This window comes from Hemitrygon akajei, chromosome 1 (genome assembly GCF_048418815.1).
Source record: "Hemitrygon akajei chromosome 1, sHemAka1.3, whole genome shotgun sequence".
Lineage (NCBI taxonomy): Eukaryota > Metazoa > Chordata > Chondrichthyes > Myliobatiformes > Dasyatidae > Hemitrygon > Hemitrygon akajei.
This window is the reverse complement of record NC_133124.1, coordinates 86,817,546-86,840,543: the sequence shown is the minus strand read 5'-3', so window position 1 is coordinate 86,840,543 and position 22,998 is coordinate 86,817,546. Positions and strand designations below refer to the sequence as shown.

General features: G+C 40.5%; 1 protein-coding gene across 4 annotated transcripts in view; it reads left to right on the top strand.

Annotated features, from left to right (window-relative positions):
* The window catches only part of ankrd12 (ankyrin repeat domain 12), a 198,332-nt gene that overhangs the window by 129,818 nt on the left and 45,516 nt on the right, over positions 1–22,998 (top strand). For all 4 annotated transcript variants that reach the window (XM_073047322.1, XM_073047339.1, XM_073047313.1 and 1 more), the window contains exon 4: positions 4,775–4,843. In XM_073047322.1, the coding sequence (XP_072903423.1) occupies positions 4,775–4,843 (69 nt within the window). The remainder of the gene's footprint in view (positions 1–4,774; positions 4,844–22,998) is intronic.

Sequence of the window (22,998 nt, the reverse complement as noted above, 5' to 3'; positions counted from 1 at the left end):
TGGTGAATTTATGACTTGTAATTTAAGAAAACAATCTTTTGAGTTTAAAACTTAGCCTGAATTTTCCAAACCACCAGAAGTAACCTGCTGTAACTTGTCTTGCTTAAAATAAAATTACTGTTTTCTCAGGAAACCTGCTTTAATGTGTGCAAACAATCCTGATTTATGAACTATGCAATACATTTTAAAAGGGCGTGGGAATATAGGATTTGTTTTTATAATCTGAAAGCCTCACTGATTTAGAATGTACCACAAATTCCCAATTGTCTGCACTAATCTCAGGTGACATTCTTGTGACTTGGGTGTGACCATTAAACAGAATATAGCAGGTGTATATCAGAAAAAAGGGGTTTCCACAGCATTGTTTATTAGTGGCTGAGATAACACAATATTCTGAACAGGGTGATACTTTACATTTGGTTAAAGTCAGTGATTCACATACTGTGATAGTAAAAATGCAAAAACAATAAGTGAGCTGCTGGAGCAACCCAATGGCTCAGGAATGATCTGTGGAGGGAAATGGACAGTGTTTTGGGTCATCTGGACTGAAAGAGCAGAGAGGGCATAGAAGTAAGGTAGAGGGTTGGGGCAGAGCTTGCGAGCAATCTTCCAATGTCTACAGTTTCTCTTGTCTCCATCAAAGCACAAAATGACTACATGAAGTAAGTTAAAATAACTATGAAGGAACCTATAGATGAGTCATAGTCATAGAACACTACAGCATAGAAACAAGCCCTTCAGCCCATCTAGCCCATGCTAAACTGTTAATCTGCCTAGTCCCAGCGACTGTACTTTCCATAGTTTTCTACTTCCCTGTGATGTTCTGCTTTTTAAAAAAAAAACTTCCTTTTTTCCTTGACTTTTGTTTCTCCTGGACACTCCATCTCAGGCATATTCATTAATTCTCTCTCAATCTGTCTGGGCTAGAGAATTCCAAACTGTAACAACCCTGTGGAGAAGCACTTCCTTGTCACTTCTCTTAAACGCTCACTCCCTTATTTTGAATCCATGTATTCCAGTTTTAGATGCCCACACTAAGGGAACCTCCTTTCAGCATTCACCCTTGCAGAACCCTCTCTAACATTTATGTTTCAATCAGGTCTTATTTCCTTCTAAATTCCAGCACGTGTAACCCAATCTGCAATGCTTGTCTTGTGTCAACCCCTTTACCTTAGCAATGAACTTAGTAAACCACCTCTGCCTCCAGTAAAAGCATGCCTGTCCATAAGTGATCACATTCATATATAGAATATTAGGTGTGGCCTTAGCAGCACCTTGTTAAGTTGCATCAAAGCTTCCCTGTTTTTGTTTTGTATTCCATTCCCCTTCTAATAAAGACCAATATTCCATTAGCCACCTTGATTTCTTGCAGCACCTACATGCTAACTTTATATTTCGTGCACAAGGACCCGAAAACCCCTTTATATCACACTTTTTGTTTTGTTCTCATTAAATAATAATTTGCTTTCTCATTCTTTTAAATGGATACTCATCTGCACCATTATTATTTTGGTCAGTTACGTTTTGAATTGCACCTTATTGTACAATGTGGAATTCCAAGTACACTGTGTGTACTGTTTCCCCATTATCTTGCCTGCTTGTTACATCCTCTCTCAAATCTTTCAAAATGCTTTCCCTTTCATAAAGCCATGTTAGTTCTTGGCTGGCCAGCAACTTGAACCATGAAATCTGAAGGTAAACAATGTATTTTGACCTGGAGATATTTTCCCTTTTTTATGTCAACGGGTGCAGCTATAGTTATGCATTTAGCAGGACCATATTACAAGTGCTGGAGAATATTGAAAATTATCCAATTAGCCCAGAGCAACAGTGAATCAAAAGTTGTAGATAACAAATCTGATAATGCTGGTACAACAATACATTGTTCTTAAATAATGTGGGAACTTTGAAGCATTTTAGCTTACTGGAATCCTTAGACATTTCAGAACTGTTCTTTAGTCTATATAGCAGTAATAATATACTTAGCGATTTAGAAAGCATTTATCCAGAGGTTTAGAAATAAAATTTAAGGCCAGTAAAGTTACCCAGCTGATCTGCTAATCAAAAGCACACAGTGATCAATTGGTTTTGTCTGGGAATAATGACACTAGCAATTACTCAACCTCTGTCCTAAATTCTCTGCATAGATTTTAATTACTATTACTCGGAACTAAGAGGTCAAGCAAAAGGAAATGGAGCATTGAAACAGAAGTAAGTTAATTAAAGTGCTGTAATTAGCTTGAAGGCAACTTTTATAATAACTATTTATTAGCAGTTCTGAGAGGATCTTTCTCGTGTGCAAAACTGCTCATTATTCCAGGATCAATCTAGATTGTAGACAGCCTTGACTTCATATTGTGAACCAACTTCTTGCATCCTTTCACTTCAACAAATGCAAGGTACATGTGAATATTTTGTCATCAAGTTCAAAATCATTAGCTACCTCTGCAGTTTCTCTCCATTCAGCACAGAATTTACATTTCTCATGCTTTGTTATCTCATCTTAACTTTCTGAGCACGTATTTTCCACAAGAGCCACCTTTGCTCTATTCCCTATTCTCACTGATCTCCAATGTTAGCAGGTATTATTTACTAGTACCTTCTCCTGTATTGTTCTCATTCACAACAGCTGCGAAAATGCTTCTCAAAAAAATCCTCACTATTGAACCTTTGCCATTCCCCAAATTTCCCTCCAAAGTGTTCACTATGCTCACTCTTCTAAATATCATATGTATTATCCTCAGAGCTCCATATTTTAATGCCTCTAGTAAGACTTCCAATCCCAACACAATATGAACATTGCTTATAAATTTGTGACAAAATTTTAAACTATCCCATTTTTAACTGTAGTTTTTGACTTCTTCAACAATGCTATTTCTTCTCGTGTTCCTCCTCCTTTAACTGCTGTTATTTCTTCCTTCTTATAGGTCACTTCTATAATTGGAGAATTGATTTGCAATATTTTTTTCTCCCTCACCAATACCTTTAGTCTCTAAACAAGAATTGAATCCACTCCCTCCTATTTCAGTGCTGTGTAAAGGTACAGGAGCCTCAGGTTCATGAACAGGTGTTACAGTGTCTAATACCAAAGGGTATGCTTTGAATGTCAGAGGGGGTAGGTTCAAAGGGGATGTGAGGGGTAAATTTCTTCAGGTTCTGGATGCCTGGTATGGTGATGGAGGCAAGTACATTGGAGGCTTTTAAGAGATGTTTGGATGGCACATGGATGTAAGGAAGATGGGAAAATGGACATGGTGTAAGTAGGAGGGATTCGTGTTTGAGTGTTTTTGATTTGCTTTTTAGATAGTTTGGCAAACAATATTGGCCAAATGACCTGTTCCCATGCTGTACTGTTCCACTTTCTATATTACCCTTCAACCATCTGAACGAAAGGGGATATTTATTTTTGATATTTATTGCTTATTCATTACTGTTATTTCTTTCTCTTGTACTTGCACAGTTTGTTGTCTTTTGCACACTGGTTGACCCAAATTGGTGTTGTCTTTCATTGACTATATGATTTTTGTTATTCTATTATGGATTTGTTGAGTATGCCTACAAGAAAATGAATCTCAAGGTGGCATATATTTGTTCTCTGATAATAAATATACTTTGAACTTTCTAATGTACATGCTAACATTTAGAAACTTCACCTGAAAATGCAAATGTTTCTACATGTATTTTAATGACATCCAGCTTCTGTGTGACTATTGTTGGCACTTCAGTGCAATGTTAAAAGAGAGAATAAAAGTATGTGCAAGATTTTCTATATAGCAAAGCAATTCTAGCTCAAAATGCCAGCAAATCTCTGCAGTCAAGCTAGCATACAGGAAAGAAAGAGTTAATGTTTCAGGTCTAGCCCTTCATGGAATCTTTTAGACGTGGAACCTGTAAAAGTAACTGTTTCGCTTTCCTCCAGATGCTACCTGACCTGCTGAGTTTATTCAGCATTTTCTGTTTTTGTTTAAAATGTAGTGTTTCTGCATTTGACATACTTGGGCCACGGCCAATACTTACAATTTCCTGCTCTATCAAATTGTTCAAAGACTCAGGATATTCCAAAGCTTAAGTAAGAAAAAGTGAAAGTCCAGTTTCATGGTGTAGTAAACCACTAAAAAAGTAATTCCAAATTATTTTGCGTTAACCTCTATTATTTCTCACAGATACAATACAAATATTGCATGTTTTTATGTTAGTGTTTTCCATTTAAAGTATATATTTTCTAGTTCAACTTTACAAATGCTGTTAATATGGAAAGTCCCTTGTAATTTAGTTCTGAGTCACATGATCTGAGTTTGATGTTTGTTTGGTCATTCCACTTAAGAGTCACATGATTGGAAACTTTGGTTTCTGAAATGTTGGTGTGCAGGGATTTAAAAATAGACATCACAGGAGCACGTATTTTTAAATAATTTAATTTGACCTTGGCAAAGAGAGACTTCTAAGATGAAAAATACAGCATTAGCTTAGTTTCCATTTCTTCAGCTCAGTAGACTATAATCTTTAGAGCTTTCCTTTCAACATTAAAAACAATTCTATTGATCAATCTTGCCCAGAAATTTAAATTTCCAACCGATTTTTCAGGTAGTTGTCATGTGGAATTTGGTAATTGAAATCTGTTTGATGCTCTCATAAGTTCTCTTAAGATGTTGGAAATACTATTTTGAATAGACTGCCACCAAAATGGAAGTTCTTATTCACGGTTAGATTGTTATATAAGACCAGAATTTTTTTTATAACAGGTACGTTACAAGTGTTAAATTGTTCTCTTTAGATTCAGATCCAGGACATTCAAGTGAAGCCTGGGGAGAACGATTAATACCACCTTACAGGACATATTCAGGTAAATCCTGTTAATGTTATGAATATCCTTTTTTTTCTCCAAATGCATTACACATTATTAATATTTTGTGCTTAACATTCATTTACGTTAGTCAATTTTGTATAGGAAATACAAGAGAACACTTAAGATGGAAATCAGGAGGGCTAAAGAAAGCATGCGATTGCTCTAGCAGACAAGGAGATGGAGAATCCCGAAGGCTTCTACAGATATATTAAGAGCAAAAGGATAGCAAGGGACAAAAACGGTCCTCTGGAAGAACAGAGTGGTTATCTGTGCATGGAGCTGAAAGACATGGAAGAGGTCTTAAATGGATTTTTTTTGCATCTGTTTGTAGTCGGGAGATGGACACAGTCTAGGGAAGTGAGGCAAAGCTGCAGTGAGGTCAGTAATCATACAGATTACAAAGGAGGAAGTGTTTCCTGTCTTAGACCATAAGACACAGGAGCAGAATTAGGTCATTTGGTCCATCGAGTCTGCTCCACCATTTCATTGTGGCTGATCCAGTTTTCCTCTTAGCCCCAATCTCCTGCCTTCTTCCTCATGTCCTGACCAGTTGAGAATCTGTCAACCTCTGCCTTATCAAGAGACTCATCCAGAAACTCATCCAGAAACTCCTGAGGCATGGGATGAGTGGAACCTTGGCTGTTTGGATAAAAAATTGGCTTAAAGGAGGAAAGCAGAGGGTAGTTGTGGAAGGAAAGTATTCTGCCTGGAGGTCGGTGACTAGTGGAGTGCCGCAGGGATCTGTCCTGGGACCCTTGCTATTTGTCATTTTTATAAATGACCTGGATGTAGAGGTGGAAGGATGGGTGAGTAAGTTTGCAGATGACACGAAGATTGGAGGAGTTGTGGATGGAGCTGTAGGTTGTCAAAGGTTACAAGAGGATATAGACAGGCTGCAGAGTTGGGCAGAAAAATGGCAGTTGGAGTTCAATCCGGACAAGTGTGAGGTGATGCATTTTGGAAGGACAAACCAGAAGACTGAGTACAGGATTAATGGTCAGTTACTTAAGAGTGTAGATGAACAAAGGGACCTTGGGGTTCAAATCCTTACATCCCTCAAGGTCGCTGCGCAGGTTGATAGGGTGTTTAAGAAGGCCTATGGGATGCTAAGCTTCATTAATGGGGATTGAGTTCAAGAGCAGAGAGGTCATGTTGCAACTCTACAAATCTCTGGTGAGACCGCACAGAGTATTGTGTTCAATTCTGGTCACCTCATTATAGGAAGAATGTGGAAGCTATGGAGAGGGTGCTGAGGAGACTTACCAGGATGTTGCCTGGTTTGGAGTACAAGTCATATGAAGCAAGGTTAGCAGAGCTGGGACTTCTCTCTTTGGAGCGTAGAAGAATGAAGAGGGGACTTGATAGAGGTCTACAAGATTATGAGAGGCATAGATAGGGTGGATAGTCAGTACCTGTTTCCTAGGGCACCAATAGCAAACACCAGGGGGCATATGTACAAAATTAAGGGAGGGGAGTTTAGGGGAGACATCTGGGTAAGTTTTTTAACACAGAGGGTTGCGAGTGCCTGGAATGACTTGCCAGGGATGGTGGTGGAGGCTAAAACGTTAGGGGTATTTAAGAGCCTCTTGGACAGACACATGGATGAAAGAAAAATGGTTATGGGGTAGTGTGGGTTTAGTACTTTTTTTTAAGGATTATATGGGTTGGCACAACATGGAGGGCTGAAGGGCCTGTACTGCGCTGTAGTGCTCTATGGTTCTATTAAATATACTTTAAGACTTGGCTTCCATGACTGCCTGTGGCAAAGAATTCCACAGGTTCACCATTTTCTGACTAAAGAAATTCCTCCTCATCTCCGTTCTAAAAGGATGCCCCTCTATTCTGAGGCTGTGTCCTCTATTCTTAGACTCTCCCAGCATAGGAAACATCCTCTCTGCATCCAATCTGTCAAAGCCTTTCACCACTCAAATAGGTGTTTCAATAAGGTCACCCCTCATTCTTCTGAGTTCAAGTGAATACAGACCCAGAGCCATCAGATGCTCTTTACATGACAAGCCGTTCATTCCTGGAATCATTTTAGTGAACCTCCTTTGAACCTTCTCCAGTTTCAGCACATTCTTTCTAAGACATGCAGCTTAAAACTGCTCACAATGCTCCATTAGGTATCACCAGTACCTTATAAAGCCTCAACATTACATCCTTAATTTTCTACTCTAGTCCTCTTGAAATGAATGCTAGCATTGCAATTGCCTTCCTCACCAAAGACTCAACTTACAAATTAACCTGCAGAAGGACTCCCAAATCCCATTGCGCCTGAGTTTTTTGTATTTTCTCTCCATTTAGAAAATAGTCAGCCCTTTCGTTTGTTTTGCCAAAGTGCATGACTATATACTTCCCAACACTGTATTCTATCTGCCATTTCTTTGCTCCTCCTCCTAATCTTTCTAGGTCTTTCTACTTCCTCAAAACTACCTGTCCCTCCACCTATCTTCACATCATCTGCAAAATTTGCAACACAGTCATCAATTCCATCATCCAAATCTTTGACATGTAACATTAAAAAGGGATCAGATCCAACACAGACCCCTATGGAATACCACTAGTGTCACCGGCAGGCAACCAGAAAAGGCTCTCTTTATTCCCACTCTTCACCTCCTGCCAATCAGCCACTCTTTTATCCATGCTAGAATCTTTCCTGTAACACCATGAGCTCATGGCTTGTTAAGCAGCCTCATGTGGCACCTTGTCAAAGACCTGAAAATCCAAGTACACAACATCAACCAATTTCTCCTTTGTCTATCCTGCTTGTAATTTTTCAAAGAGTTCCAACAGCTATGTCAGGCACAATTTTCCCTTGAGGAAATCATACTAACTAGGGCCAATTTTACCATGTGGCTCCAAGTAACCCTGAGACCTGATCCTTAACAATCAACTCCAGTATCTTTCCAGCCACAGAAGTCAAACTAACTGGCCTATAATTTCCTTTCTTCTGCCTCTTTCCCTTCTTGAGTGGAGTGATATTTACCATTTTCCAGTCTTCCGGAACCATTCCAGAATCTAGTAATTCTTGAAAGATCGTTACCAATGCCTCCAGCCACCTCTTTTAGAACCCTGGGGTGTATACCATCTGGGTCAGGAGACTTATCTACCTTCAGACATTTCAGATTCCCAAGAACTTTCTTCCTAGTAATGGTAGCTTCACACATTTCTGACTCCTGACGCTCTTGAACTTCCAGCATACTGCTTGTGTCTTCCACAGTGAAGACTGATGTAAAGTACTTATTTTGTTCGTCTGCCATTTTTTTTTTTCAAATTTTTTTATTAGTTCTTCGAAACATTTTACAAAATTAAAAACCCCAAATCCCAATGAGGAGCCTTAATACAGAGCAAGGTTAAGCATACAATAACAATATGCTACAAAGGAAGAGAATTTAACAAAAAAGCACCTAAATTAAAGACAAGTGAGCTTAGTGTCCTCCCCAAACCCCACAACACAAGAAAAAAACAACAATTCCAGACCAACCACCACACAATATAGAGAGTATAAGTCCGGACAGTCAAACTCCCAGACTGTGAATACACTTAGCAACAGAGGATAATAATGCCTACTACCAGAAAAAAAAAGGGAGCTGAAAGCAAGGGACCGAAAAGAAAAAAAAACCCTAGTCAAGAGGAAGGTTATGAAAGTACTCGATAAAAGGCCCCCAGACCTTATGGAACTTTAAATCCGAATTGAGAACTGAATAATGAATTTTTTCGAGGTCCAAGCAGGCCATAATGTCGTTAAGCCATTGCGCATGAGTGGGCGGGGCAACATCTCTCCATCTAAGGAGGATCAAGCGTCTCGCCAGGAGAGAGGCAAAGGATAGTATTCGGCATTTGGTTGGACCCAGACATAAATCTGTCTCGCCCCAAAAACCGAACAGAGCAATTAAGGGGTTAGGTTCTAGGTGCTGATTCAGAATACCCGATAATGTAGTGAAGACATCTTTCCAGAATTTCTCCAAGCTAGGACAGAACCAGTACATATGGATGAGAGAGACCATGCCCCTCTTGCATTTATCACAGAGCGGACTAATGCCAGGGTAGAATCGAGATAGTTTAGATTTAGACATATGGGCTCTATGAACAATCTTAAACTGTAAGAGACAATGGCGAGCACAAAGAGAGGTTGAGTTAACCGATTTGAGAACTGAGTCCCAGCTCTCCTTGGATAAGGAGATATTTAAATCCTGCTCCCAGGCCATTTTAATTTTATCCACAGGGGCCCGTCGTAAGGCTGCTAGTTTATCTTGGATAATTGAAATTAAACCTTTACCTAGTGGATTAATGGAAAGAAATAGGTCCATAGCATTTTTCGCAGGCATTTCAGGAAAGTTAGGAATTAAAGGGGCAGTAAAGTGTCGGATTTGGAGATATCTGAAAAAGTGAGCGTTAGGCAGGTTGAACTTAACAGAGAGCTGTTGAAAAGAAGCGAAGCGATTATCAATGAAGAGATCTTCAAAATGTCTAATGCCCTTCCTGTACCAAACATGGAATGCTGAATCGAACGTGGTAGGTAAAAAAAGGTGATTATGTGCGACAGGGCTAGAAACGGAAAACCCCTGGAAACCATAGCATTTCCTGAACTGAGCCCATATACGCAAAGTGTGTCTGACCAGAGGATTAGCTATTGATCTGGGCAGACTGCTAGGGAGTGCAGAGCCAAGAAGTGCAGATATAGATAATTCTTTAGTGGAGCTCAACTCCATTGCTACCCAGTTAGGGCACTCAGGTTGACCGTGGAAGAAAGACCAGAAGGCAGCACAACGTATATTAGCTGCCCAGTAATATAAGCGAAAGTTAGGTAAAGCCATGCCACCCTCTTTTTTAGATTTTTGGAGGTGGATTTTATTAATTCTAGAGCGCTTATTCTGCCACAGATATGACAAAATAATAGAGTCTAAGGAATCAAAAAAAGATTTAGGAATAAAAATTGGGATAGATTGAAATAAGTATAAAAATTTGGGGAGAACATACATTTTGACAACATTGATACGACCTACCAAGGACATAGAGGTGACCATTGTACCAGACTCTGTTTTGTAGCATACGAAAGATTGACAAAGTTTTCACGAAAGAGATCTTTAAACTTCCTTGTGACTGTAATTCCAAGATAAGTAAATTGATTATGGACTACTTTAAAAGGGAGATCACGAAATATTAGTTCTTGTGCTTCTTTATTAATTGGGAAAAGTTCACTCTTATGTAAGTTGAGTTTATAGCCAGAGATCTGGCTAAACTGGTCAAGAAGTGAAAACATTAGAGGTAAGGATGTAGACGGATATGAGAGAAAGAGTAATAAGTCATCAGCATAGAGAGAGACTTTATGCTCAACACCCCCTCTCCAAATCCCGGTCAGTTCAGGACATTTTCGAAATGCTATCGCCAGAGGTTCTATAGCCAAATCAAAGAGAAAGGGACTTAAGGGGCATCCCTGACGGGTGCCACGTTTGAGATTGAATACTTGGGATTTCTGAAAGTTAGTTAGAACAGAAGCAGTAGGACACAGGTACAGCAATTGGATCCAAGAGATGAAACTTTGGCCGAGGTCAAATTTTTCTAAGACTGCAAAAAGGTAGTTCCACTCTATACGATCAAATGCTTTCTCCGCATCAAGGGAGATAACACATTCAGAAGTCCCAGTTGGAACTGAGTATAAAATATTGAATAGACGCCGAATGTTAAAAAAAGGGAGACGGTTTTTAATAAAGCCTGTTTGGTCATCAGAGATAATGGAGGGAATAACGGTTTCTAATCTATGAGCCAACACTTTAGCTAAGATCTTTACATCAACATTGAGCAGAGAGATCGGCCTGTACGAGAAACACTCTGTTGGGTCTTTGCCCTTTTTTAAAAGAAGAATAATAGATGCCTCATTGAAAGAGGGTGGCAATTTGCCGTAATTAAACGAGTCAGATAGTACTGAAAGTAACTGAGGAGAAAGAAGTGAGGAGAATGATTTATAAAATTCCACAGGGAACCCATCAGGTCCAGGAGATTTCCCTGAGGACTCGTCTGCCATTTTGATGTCCCCCATTACTACCTCTCAAGCATTGTTTTCCAACAGTCTGATATTCACTCTCGCCTCTCTTTTACATTTTATGTATCTGAAGAAGCTTTCAGTATTCTCTTTTCATAATCCATCTTTTTCTTCTTAATTTTTTTAGTTGTCTTCTGTTGGTTTTTAAAAGCTTCCCAAATCCATTAAATTTTGCTCTATTATATGCCCTCTCTTTGGCTTTTATGTTGGCTTTGACTTCTCTTGTTAGCTAGCCATGGTTGTGTCATCTTGCCTTAGGAGTACTTCTTCCTCTTTGGCGTGTATATATCCTGTGTCTTCCAAATTGCTTCCAGAAATTCCAGCCATTGCTGCTCCGCTGTCATCCCTGACTTTTTTTTCCAGTCAATTCCGGCCAAATCCTCTCATGCTTCTGTAATTCCCTTTACTCCACTGTAATACTAATGCATTTGACTTTACACCTCCTTCTCAAAATTCAGCGTGTATTCAATCATGTTATGATCACTGCCTGTAAGGGTTCTTTTACCTTAAGGTCTCTGATCAATTCTGATTCATTGCACAAGACCCAGTCCAGAATAACTGATATCCTTGTAGCTCAACCACAAGCTGCTCTAAGAAGCTATCTCATAGGCGCTCTAGAAATTCTCCCTCCCGGATCCAGCACCAATCTGATTTTCCCAAACTACCGGCATGCATTTTCTATTTCCTGTTATAATTTGTAGGTCACGTCCTTACTGCTGTTTGGAGGTCTGTTTACAACTCCCACCAGTGTATTTTTACCCTTACAGTTCCATAGCTCTATCCACAATGACTCAACACCTTCTGTTGCTATGTTACCTCTTTCAAATGAGTTGATTTCATTTTTTTACCAACAGAGCAACATTACCCTTCTGCCTTCCTGCTTGTCTTTTCGATACAATGTTTATCTTTGGACATTAAGCTCCCAGCTGTAACCTTTCAGCCATGATTCAGTGATGCCTACAACATCATAACCTGCCAACCTGCAACTGTGCTGCAGGTTCATCTACCTTATTCCATATACTGCACGCATTCAAATCCACCCTCAGTGCTGTATTCAGCTTTTTTGATTTTGTCTGCGTTTTTTGGTTGCAACTCATCCTGTTGACTGCAATTTTGCCCTATCAACAGCATCTTACTGCATATTGCCTCTGTTTGTAAACCAACTACCCCATCTTCAGCACTATTATCCGCCTTTCCAATGATACATCTTGCATTGAAATATAGGCAGCTCAGGACACTAGTCACACTATGCTCAGCCTTTTGATTCCTAACTTTGTCTGAGGTCTTACCAATATCTGCCTCCACAACCTCTCCACTAACTGTTCCGGCATTCTGATTCGCATCCCCCACTACTCTAATTTAAACCCCACCGTACAGCAATAACAAACCTTCCCACTAGGATATTAGTTTCCCTCCAGTTCAGATGCAAACCTTGGATGCAGCTACCTCTCTGTATGTCCTATCAATCACCCCTTCGACCTCCTGAATGATCTGGTGTTCATCCAGTTCCAGCTCCAGCTGCTTAACGTGGATTGTTAGAAGCTGCAGCTGGATGCACTATTCACAGTTGTAGTCGTCAGGGACACTGGAGGTCTCCCTGCCTTTTAACATCCCGTAAGAGGAGCATTCAGCTATCCTGCCTGGCATCTCTACTATCCTAGCTGAACATGTATAAAGTAGGGAAGAGGAGAAAAAAACTTAACCTAGAGGGTTTCTTTCCTTTGCTTTCTCTGTCTGAAGCTTCTCTTAGTCGAAGCTTCAAAGAGCTAAAGTCTCAAAATCACCATTCTGACTCTGTCCACTCAGATGATGGCTGCTGCACTTGCCCCTGCCTTCCTTTAATTTGCTCTTGCTAATCAATTGCAAACAGCATATGGTCGTTGGCACCAACACGCTGCTGCCTGTGTACTCAGGCAGTGGACCTGATTAAAGTCCCCTCCTCTCAAAACTTCTGTTGTCAGGATTGGTCACTGGCCAAATCTCTTAAGGCAAGTTAGGGTGGATAAATCCCCAGGACCTAACAAGGAGTTCCATCAGACCCTGTGGGAAACTAGTGAAGAAAATGAAGGGGCCCTAGCAGAGATATCTAAAACGTTCTTTGACATGGGTGAGGTGCTGGAAAATTAGAGAATAGCTAATGTTGTCCCATTGTTGAAAGGCTCTAAGAATAAGCCAAGAGGTATGGGCTCGTGATGAGCAAATTTACAGATGACACCAAGATTGGGGTGCAGTGGACAGTGAGGTAGACTATCAAAACGGAGCGGCATTCAGACCAGCTGGAAAAATGGACTGAAAAATGGCAGATGAAATTTAATGCAGACAAGTGTGAGGTATTGCACTTTGGGAGGGCAAACCAGATAGGACTTGGACGGTGAGCTGTAGGGCACTGAGGAGGGTGGTAGAACAGAGGGATCTGGGAATGCAAATCCATAATTCATTGAAAATGGTGTCACAGATAGATAAGGTCATAAAGAAAGCTTTTGGTACATGGACCTTCATAAATTAAAGTTTTTAGTACAGAAGATGCAATGTTATGCTAAAGTCGTGTAAGATGTTGCTGAGGCCTAATTTGAAGTATTGTGTGCTGTTTTAATCACCTACCTACAGGAAAGATGTCAGTAAGATTGTACAAATGCAAAGTACATTAACAAGGATGTTTCCAGGACTTGAGGACCTGAGTTATAGGGAGAGGTTGAATAGGTTAGGATTTTATTCTCTTGAGTATAGAAGATTGAGAGGAGATTTGATAGAGATCTACAAAATTATGAGAGGTTATAGATTGGGCAAATGCAGGCTTTTTCCACTGAGGTTGGGTGAAATTAGAACTAGAGATTGTGGCTTATATACCGGCTGGGTAACCTCCAACCTGATGGCATGAACATTGACTTCTCTAACTTCCGTTAATGCCCCTCCTCCCCTTCTTACCCCATCCCTGACATATTTAGTTGTTTGCCTGTTCTCCATCTCCCTCTGGTGCTTCTCCCCCCCCCCCCCCCCCCCACTTTTCTTTCTCCCGAGGCCTCCCGTCCCATGATCCTTTCCCTTCTCCATCTCTGTATCACTTTCGCCAATCACCTTTCCAGCTCTTAGCTTCATCCCACCCCCTCCGGTCTTCTCCTATCATTTCGCATTTCTCCCTCCCCCCCACTACTTTCAAATCTCTTACTGTCTTTCCTTTCAGTTAGTCCTGACGAAGGGTCTCGGCCCAAAACGTCGACAGTGCTTCTCCCTATAGTTGCTGCCTGGCCTGCTGTGTTCCACCAGCATATTGTGTGTGTTGTTGTAGAGATTGTGGGTTCAGGGTGAAAGGTGAAATGTTTAACTGTGTTCTTCAGCATTCCAATTAATTTTTGTAAATTATCTGCTCCTTCCTTGGCAAATGAGTGCTATAACAACTTCTAATTGGAAGTTCTTAATACCACCTATGCAAAACAAGCTTTTCACTGTATTTTAGTACCTGTAACAATAATAAACAAACACCAATAATCTGAAAGAGTGATGAGTGACTGCTAATCCAGTTAACTGTCCAGCCTCTGCACAGAATACAGTTTTTAAACCAATTAATTGAAACACTAAGTTGTCAAAGAGCTATGCATATCGACTTCTCAGTTCTGAGCCATTTATTTTGCTGCAATCTCTTCTAAGTACCATTCTAATACATTGACCTCCATATTAGGCAATTGGAGAGAAGCATTATGTTCATCAAGCCTCTATTTACACAGAAAGCATCTTTGTGCACAGTTCCACTAAACATACAGTCATTACCATGATCTGATTCACAACACAATCATTTTAGCAAGTTTGGTGAGTGAGACTATGATTAAAGTAAAACTATAGCAGTGAATCATTTGTTACTGGATTTTGAGCATCATAAGGTTAGAACTGTCATTGTAGCAATGTGTACCGGTTGTGTAGCTTACTGGGAAAACATCGTGATAGTAGCTCAACCCACAGTAGATTTAACTGACTTTTGTTTTGACTGTATCATCCACAGAGCTTAATTTCCATTTCTTTCAACTTAAATGACCACCACTGAATATACCACCATTCACTTAAATAGTCCTCCATATTTCAGACCCAATCATCTACTCAGATTGTAATAGTCATGCGTAATGGAGTAAACACATCCTTCAGTAATAATTTTACTCCTTTCAGCAATATTGTGGAAACCTATTTTTGAGCATAAATGGGACAGTCCATTGGATGCTGTCTTTCCACTAATGAGAAATTCTGCAGATGCTGGAAATCCAAGCCACACACACAAAATGCTGGAGGAACTCAACAGGCCAGGCAGCATCTGTGAAAAAGAGTACAGTCGATCTTTTTGGCCGGAACTGCCTAGCCTGCTGAGTTCCTCCAACATTTTGTGTGAGATGCTGTCTTTCAATTATTTCAGAGATTCTAGTCTTTCATTAACATTAAACATTTGAATGAGGGATTACAGTAACAGTGAAGAGCAAAATTTAAAAAGACATTAACTAGGCTGTGAAGTGCAGGCTACCCAATATTAAAGTAGACCCCTCAAAGCCAAAATTCGATGGTATTATGGATAGTGTAGAAGATTCTCAGAAGATACTGTGTGGGATGTATACCAGGTACAATTTAATCTGTAAAGGGAGAGTACACAGTCAAAATGGCAGGACCCTTAGAGTTGATGTACAGAGGGATCTTGGGGAGTCCATAGCTCCCTGAAAGTTGCCGCACAAATTGATAAGATGGTAAAGAAAGCATATGGCATGCTTGTCTTATTGTGGCACCTCGTAAGCGGTGTGCGAGGAAGCGAGGCGAGCGGGCAGGACTCCGTGCCAGGAAAAAAGCAAGCCCTAGCCGGCTGGCTCTCCTGTCCATTCTGCTCTCCAATGGACATTAAGTTGGACTACATCTGTGGCAACAAAATATTCAGTGGGAGTACAGAAACAGATGGAATCCCAAACGCTGCCATTAAGCTGTTTATTTATGTAACAAATTTTCCCCCAAGCCATCGGACTACCAACCTGCTGAGCCTATAGTCTTGTTTATTATTTATTGTAATGCCTGCACTGTTCTGTGTACTTTATGCAGTCCTGGGTAGGTCTGTAGTCTAGTGTAGTTTTTGTGTTGGTTTACGTAGTTCAGTGTAGTTTTTGTATTGTTCATGTAGCACCATGGTCCTGAAAAACGTTGTCTCATTTTTACTGTGTACTGTATCAGCAGTTATGGTCGAAATGACAATAAAAGGTGACTTGACTTGACTTTGAATCAGGAACAGGTTGCAGCTTTATAAAACTGGTAAGGCTATGTCTGGAACATGAAATTCCATTTCAATAGCCTCATATAGAAAGGATGTGGAGACTTTCAAGAGGATACGGGTGATGTATACAGGATGTTGCTTGGTTTAGAGGGTATGAGCGTGAGGTTGGACAAATTAAGGTTGTTTTCTCTGGAGCATTGGTGGCTGAGATGGCACCTCATAAAAGTTCATAAAATTATAAAAGGCAATAAATATCTTTATTTCAGGGTCAAAATGTCACATATTAGAGGGCATGCATTTAATGTAAGGGATATATACCTCGAATGGTTGAAAAGAGATACATATTTAATGAATATACTGCTGGTGGGTGGTAAAAAGACTCTTACCAGGAGATGGTTATCAAAGGAGAGCCCAACTTTAAATGCATGGATGGAAATTACAATGGACATTTACAAAATGGAGAAGATAACAGCATCTGTTAATCATAAATTGGAACAATTTGGTTCATACTGGGAAAAATGGTTTAACTACATAACACCTCATAGACCTGATTTTATTCTCACAAATCAATGAACATGTTGTTAAAAAAAAAGGATCACTCCCTACTTGTACACAGTTTTCTCCTTTTGCTTGTTCTTTCTTTCCTCTCTTTTCTATGAATGTATACCTCAGATAAATATTATGTTGAGATTTGTGGCAAATATGACTATATGATATATATGTATGATATCTGAAATGCATCTTATGGAAATGTTTGTTTGATTATGAACTTCAGTAAAAAACAAATTACAAAAACAACAATTGTAGAGATGAATGAAGCCGGAAAACGCAACAGAAGCATTTCTAAAGATCTGAGTGTTCATCAGTCCACAGCAAGAGGAACTGTCTACAAATGGAGTAAAGTCAGTACTGTTGCTGATCTCCCTAGGTATGGGCATCCTGCAAAGGTCACACCAGGAGCACAATGTGCAATACTGAAGGAGGTGAAAAACAACCTAAGGATAACAGCAAAAGACCTGCAAAAATCTTTAAAACTTGCTGAAGTCTCTGATCATGTGTCTGCTGTAAGAAAAATACTGAACAAGAACAGTGTTCGTGGAAGGACACCTTGGAGGAAACCACTGCTCTCCAAAAACAAACATTCCTGCACATCTCAAGTTTGAAAAAGACCACCTGGATGTTCTGGAATGCTTCTGGAACAGTGTTCTGTGGTGAGATGAGACAAAAGCTGAACCTTTGGCAGAAATGCACACTGCAATGTTTGGAGGAAAAAGGGCATCATTGCTCACCAACACCAATGCCTCATCCCAGCTGTGAAACATGATGGAAGGAGCATCATTGTTTGCTGCATCAGGGCCAGGACAGCTTGCAATCATTGAGGGAGCAATGAATTCAAAATTGTATCCAAACATATTATAGGAAAATGTCAGGGTAGTGGTCCATCTCCTGAAACTTAGTAGAATTTGGATGCTTCACCAAGACAGTTATCCAAAACACAAGTGTAAATCAACAACATAAGGGTTTAAAAAGAACAAAATTCATGTTTTGGAATGGCTGAGTCCAGACCGTAACCCAATTGAGATGCTGTGGAATGACCTGAAGAGGGCTGTTCATGCAAGGTATCCCAGAAATAGTGATGAATTGAAAGAGTTTTGTATGGACAAATTGTCTAATATTCCTCCTCTCTGTTGTGCAAGTCTAATCAGCAGCTACAGGAAATGTTATTGGTTCTACCAGTTATTAAATACAAGGGTTCGCATATATTTTCCAGCCTGGGCAGTGAATGATTAAACATTGTGTTCAATAAAGATATGAAGTAACAGAATCAATAAGTGACTGCCCAAATTGGGCACTTAACCAAAGTGCAGAAGACAACATCAGTGCAAATACAAAAATAAATAAATAATAATAGATATTGGGAACATGAAATGAAGTGTCCTTGAAAGTGGGTCCATTGGTTGTGGGAATATTTCAATGACGGGGCAAGTGAACACTTACCCCTTTGGTTCAAGAGCCTGATGGTTGAGGGATAATAACTGTTCCTGAACCCCGTGGTATGAGTCCTGAGGCTCCTGCACCTTCTTACTGAAGGAAGCAGTGAGAAGAGAGTACGTCCTAGATGGAGGAGATATCTGGTGATGGATGCTGCTTTCCTTCAACAGCGTTTCGTGTAGATGTGATCAATGATGGGAAGGGCTTTACCAGTGATAGATTGGGCCATATTCATTACTTTTTGTAGAATGTCCTGTTCAAGGGAGTTGGTGTTCCTATGCCAGACTGTGATGCAGCCAGTTATTATACTCTATTACACATCTGTAGAAGTTTGTCAAAGTTTAGCTGTCAAGTTGAACCTCTGCAAACTCCTAAGGAAGTAAAGGCGCTGCCATGCTTACTTGTGTGCTGGGCCCAGAACGAGTCCTCCAGAATAATTACACTGAGGAACTTAAAGTTGCTAATCACACCACTTCTGATCTTCTGATGAGGACTGGCTCATGGGCCTCTGATTTCCTTCTCTTGAAGTCAATAATCAGCTCTTTGGTCTTGCTGACATTAAGTAAGAGGTTGTTGTTATGACATGACTCCACCAGATTTTCAGTCTCCCTCCTATATACTGATGCATCACCACCTTTGATTCAGCCTACTATGGTGGTATTGTCAGCAAACTTGAATAGGCATTGGAGCTGTGCTAGCCACACAGTCAAGCAAGTAGAGCAGGGGGCTAAGCACACAGCCTTGTGGTGCACCTGTGCTGATGGAGAACATGGAGGAGATATTGTTGCCAATTCTATAAAGATAAATAGCACAAGAGTTCCATGGCAAGTGTGTATGAATAGTCCTTTTGAATATTGTTCTATTTACATGAATTGCCAAAAGTCATTAATTAGGTGTATGGAAGTGAGGAAGGGACAAATGATGCACCTAGTAACATGGGCCTAAGTTGTCCCAGTTTCCATAAGGAAAATTCACCAATCTGGTGAAATTATGACAATCTGTCTATCTGCTGTAATATGTAAAAGATGATCTTAACATGAATGAGAATTGTTCTAAAAATGAAGTGTTTGCAAATATTTTGCTGAAACAGCATTATAGAAAGACATTGAGCTATTAACCCAGATATTGTTGGCCTGGGAAATGCATATCAAACTTGTATTGCACAGTGAGCCAATGAACTCTTCATTCTGAGGGCACACTGTCACAAAATTCAAGCATGAGGCTTGTGGAGAAAATGGTGAAACACAATTAAATGATAGTGTGGGAAAGGAACTGAGACTCTTGGTTGGATTATTAGTCAGTATAATATAATTATAACTATATTATAATATAGTATAGTATAATATAATATGTCCAATATAACTCGGAGTCCTGCCATGTGCAGAAGTTCACTGATGACACGGCCATAGTGGGGTGTGTCAGGAATGGACAGGAGGAGGAGTATAGGAAACTGATACAGGACTTTGTGATATGGTGCAACTCAAACTACCTGCGTCTCAATATCACCAAGACCAAGGAGATGGTGGTGGACTTTAGGAGATCTAGGCCTCATATGGAGCCAGTGATCATTAATGGAGAATGTGTGGAGCAGGTTAAGACCTACAAATATCTGGGAGTACAGTTAGACGAGAAGCTAGACTGGACTGCCAACACAGATGCCTTGTGCAGGAAGGCACAGAGTCGACTGTACTTCCTTAGAAGGTTGGCGTCATTCAATGTCTGTAGTGAGATGCTGAAGATGTTCTATAGGTCAGTTGTGGAGAACGCCCTCTTCTTTGTGGTGGCGTGTTGGGGAGGAAGCATTAAGAAGAGGGACGCCTCACGTCTTAATAAGCTGGTAAGGAAGGCGGGCTCTGTCGTGGGCAAAGTACTGGAGAGTTTAACATCGGTAGCTGAGCGAAGGGCGCTGAGTAGGCTACGGTCAATTATGGAAAACTCTGAACATCCTCTACATAGCACCATCCAGAGACAGAAGCAGTTTCAGCGACAGGTTACTATCGATGCAATGCTCCTCAGACAGGATGAAGAGGTCAATACTCCCCAATGCCATTAGGCTTTACAATTCAACCGCCAGGACTTAAGAACTTTTTAAAAGCTATTATTAATGCTTTTTGAGATAGTGATTTAGATGCATATCATATTTTTTACTGAGTTAAGTATTGTATGTAATTAGTTTTGCTACAACAAGTGTATGGGACATTGGAAAAAAAGTTGAATTTCCCCATGGGGATGAATAAAGTATCTATCTATCTATCAGTAGTGAAGCATTGGAGCTTCAAAGGTTATCATGAACATTTAGGATTGAGGACAAAGGGCAGGGGAGAAATGTGCTGCCATATAGGTGATCAAGTGCGCAATTGACTGCTGGATGTATGGACAACTTTGATATTGAGATCCTTTGCTAGTGAACATTGGGATTGTGATTAGTTGCTTGTAGAACTGGTATCAAGACAGGTGGGTGAGTTGGGGGATTGGTGGGGGGACCATTATCAGAGTTTTTAAATGTAAAGTTTCTCTGGAAGCTGAAATTAATTTGTTTTTTTTTATTGTCACGTACTGAGATATGGTGAAAAGCTTATCTTGCATGCTATTCATAAAGATTAATTCATTACACAGTGCATTGAGTACAAGGTAAAACAATAACCAGAATGCATAATAAAGTGTTACAGCTGCAGAGACAGTATAGTCGGGTAACCAATAAAGGTGCAAGATTATATCAAGGTAGATTTTGAGGTCGAGTCCATCTTAGTATACTACGGAACTGTTTAATAGACTTATAACAGTAGGGTCAAACTGTTCTTGGACCTAGTGGTATGTGCTTTCAGGTTTTTGTATCTTATGTCTGTTGGAAGAGGGGAGAAATTTATGGGCAATGAGAAATATAGACAATCCATGAAAGGAAGGCTGGCCTCTTATGATTTACTGACACTTAATCCAGCACATAATTTTCTATAACTTCAGCCATCTCCAATGGGATCCCACCACCAAGCACATCTTTCCCTACCCCTATTTCTGCTTTTCGCAGGGGTCACTCCCTACGCGACTCCCTTGTCCATTCATCTCTCTCCATTGATCTCTCTCCTGGCACTTGCTAACAAAGCAAGTGCTACATGTGCCTCTACACCACCTCCCTCACTACCATTCAGGGCCCACAACAGTCCTTCCAGAAGAGGTGACACTTCACTTGTGAGCCTATTGGGGTCATCTATTCTATCTGGTGCTCCCAATGTGGTCTTTTGGTATATTGGTGAGACCCGACGTAGATTGGGAGACCGCTTCACCAAGCATGAAAAAGCAGAATCTCCCAGTGACCACCCATTTTAATTCCACTTTCCGTTCCCATTCTGACATGTCCATCCATGGCCTCCTCTACTGTCATGATGAGGCCACACCCAGGTTGGAGGAGCAATGCCTTGTATTCCTTCAACTTGATAGCATGAACATCAATTTATTGAATTTCCAGTAATCTCCCCCCGCCCCACCTTCTCTTTTCTCCATCCCCTTTCCCTTTCTCACCTTTCCTCCTGGCCTGCCTATCGCTTCCCTCAGGTGCTCCTCCCCCTTTTTTCTTTCCTCTATGACCTTCTGTCTTCTCCTATTAGATTCCCCCTTCACCAGCCCTATATCTTTCACCAATGAACTTCCCAACTCCGTACTTCACCCTTTCTCCGCCACTGTTTCACCTGTCACCTTGAGTTTCTCCCTCCACTTCCCCACCCTCAAACTCTGACTCCTCATCTTTTTTTTCTCTCTCCAGTCCTGCTGAAGGGTTTCAGCCCAAAATGTTGACTGTACTCTTTTCCATAGATGCTGCCTGGCCTGCTGAGTGCCTCCAGCATTTTGTGTGTGTGTAACTTGGATTTCCAGCATCTGCAGATTTTCTCTTTCGTTTGTGATATACTGAGCTGTGTCCACAACTCTTTGTGGTATCTCGTGGTTGTAGATAGATACTTTATTGATCCCAAAGGAAATTACAGTGTCACGGTAGCATTACAATGCACAAATATACAAATACTAGAAGAGAAGTAAGAGAGAATTTAAAAAATAAGTTACTTCAAACAGTCTAATGGGGGAGGGGGTGGTCATCACTTATCCAGCTATGGTTTGACACAATATAGAGCCTAATGGTCAGTAGTTGTCTTAGTCTGTTACTAAAAGTGCTGCTCTGTTCAGTCAAGGTAGCATGCAGAGGGTGAGAAGCATCTTCCAGAATTGCCAGGGTTTTCTATAGGGTCCTTGGGTAGAGATGTTGCTGTACAGTGGTGAATTCTGATAGGGTGCTTTCTATAGCGCATCAATAAGAATTGGTGTGGGCTGATGGGGATATTCCAATTTCTTCAGGAAGTGGAGGTGTTTGTAAGCTTTTTTGGCCATGCCATGGCATCTACTTGGTTGGACCAGGACAGGTGACGTTCACTCCAGGAACTTGAAGATCCTCTGGCTAGAATTTTGTCATTTGAAGTTGGGCTGTAAGTAGATTTTACCTTTCTTGGGAAGGCCTGCTTCTACATTGTAACCACAGGTGTTAAATTATTCTGCTTTCCTGAGAGGTGTCATATTTTAATATGGAAGATCCTGTTATTAGATGGATAAAACTCTGCGTACTTGAAACTCTGTTAGTGGAGCTGCTTCAGAATGCGTAAGTTTTATACGCAGAGAATGATGAGTGCGTGGAATGGGCTGCCAGTGGTGGGGGTGGAGGCGGAAACGATAGGGTCTTTTAAGAGACTCCTGGATGGATACGTAGAGCTTAGAAAAATGGAGGCTAAACCTAGCTAGTTCTAAGATAAGGACCTGTTCGGCACAGCTTTGTGGGCCGAAGGGCCTGTATTGTGCTGTAGGCTTTCTGTTACTTTGAATCCAAACAAAAATGTAAAATTAACAAAT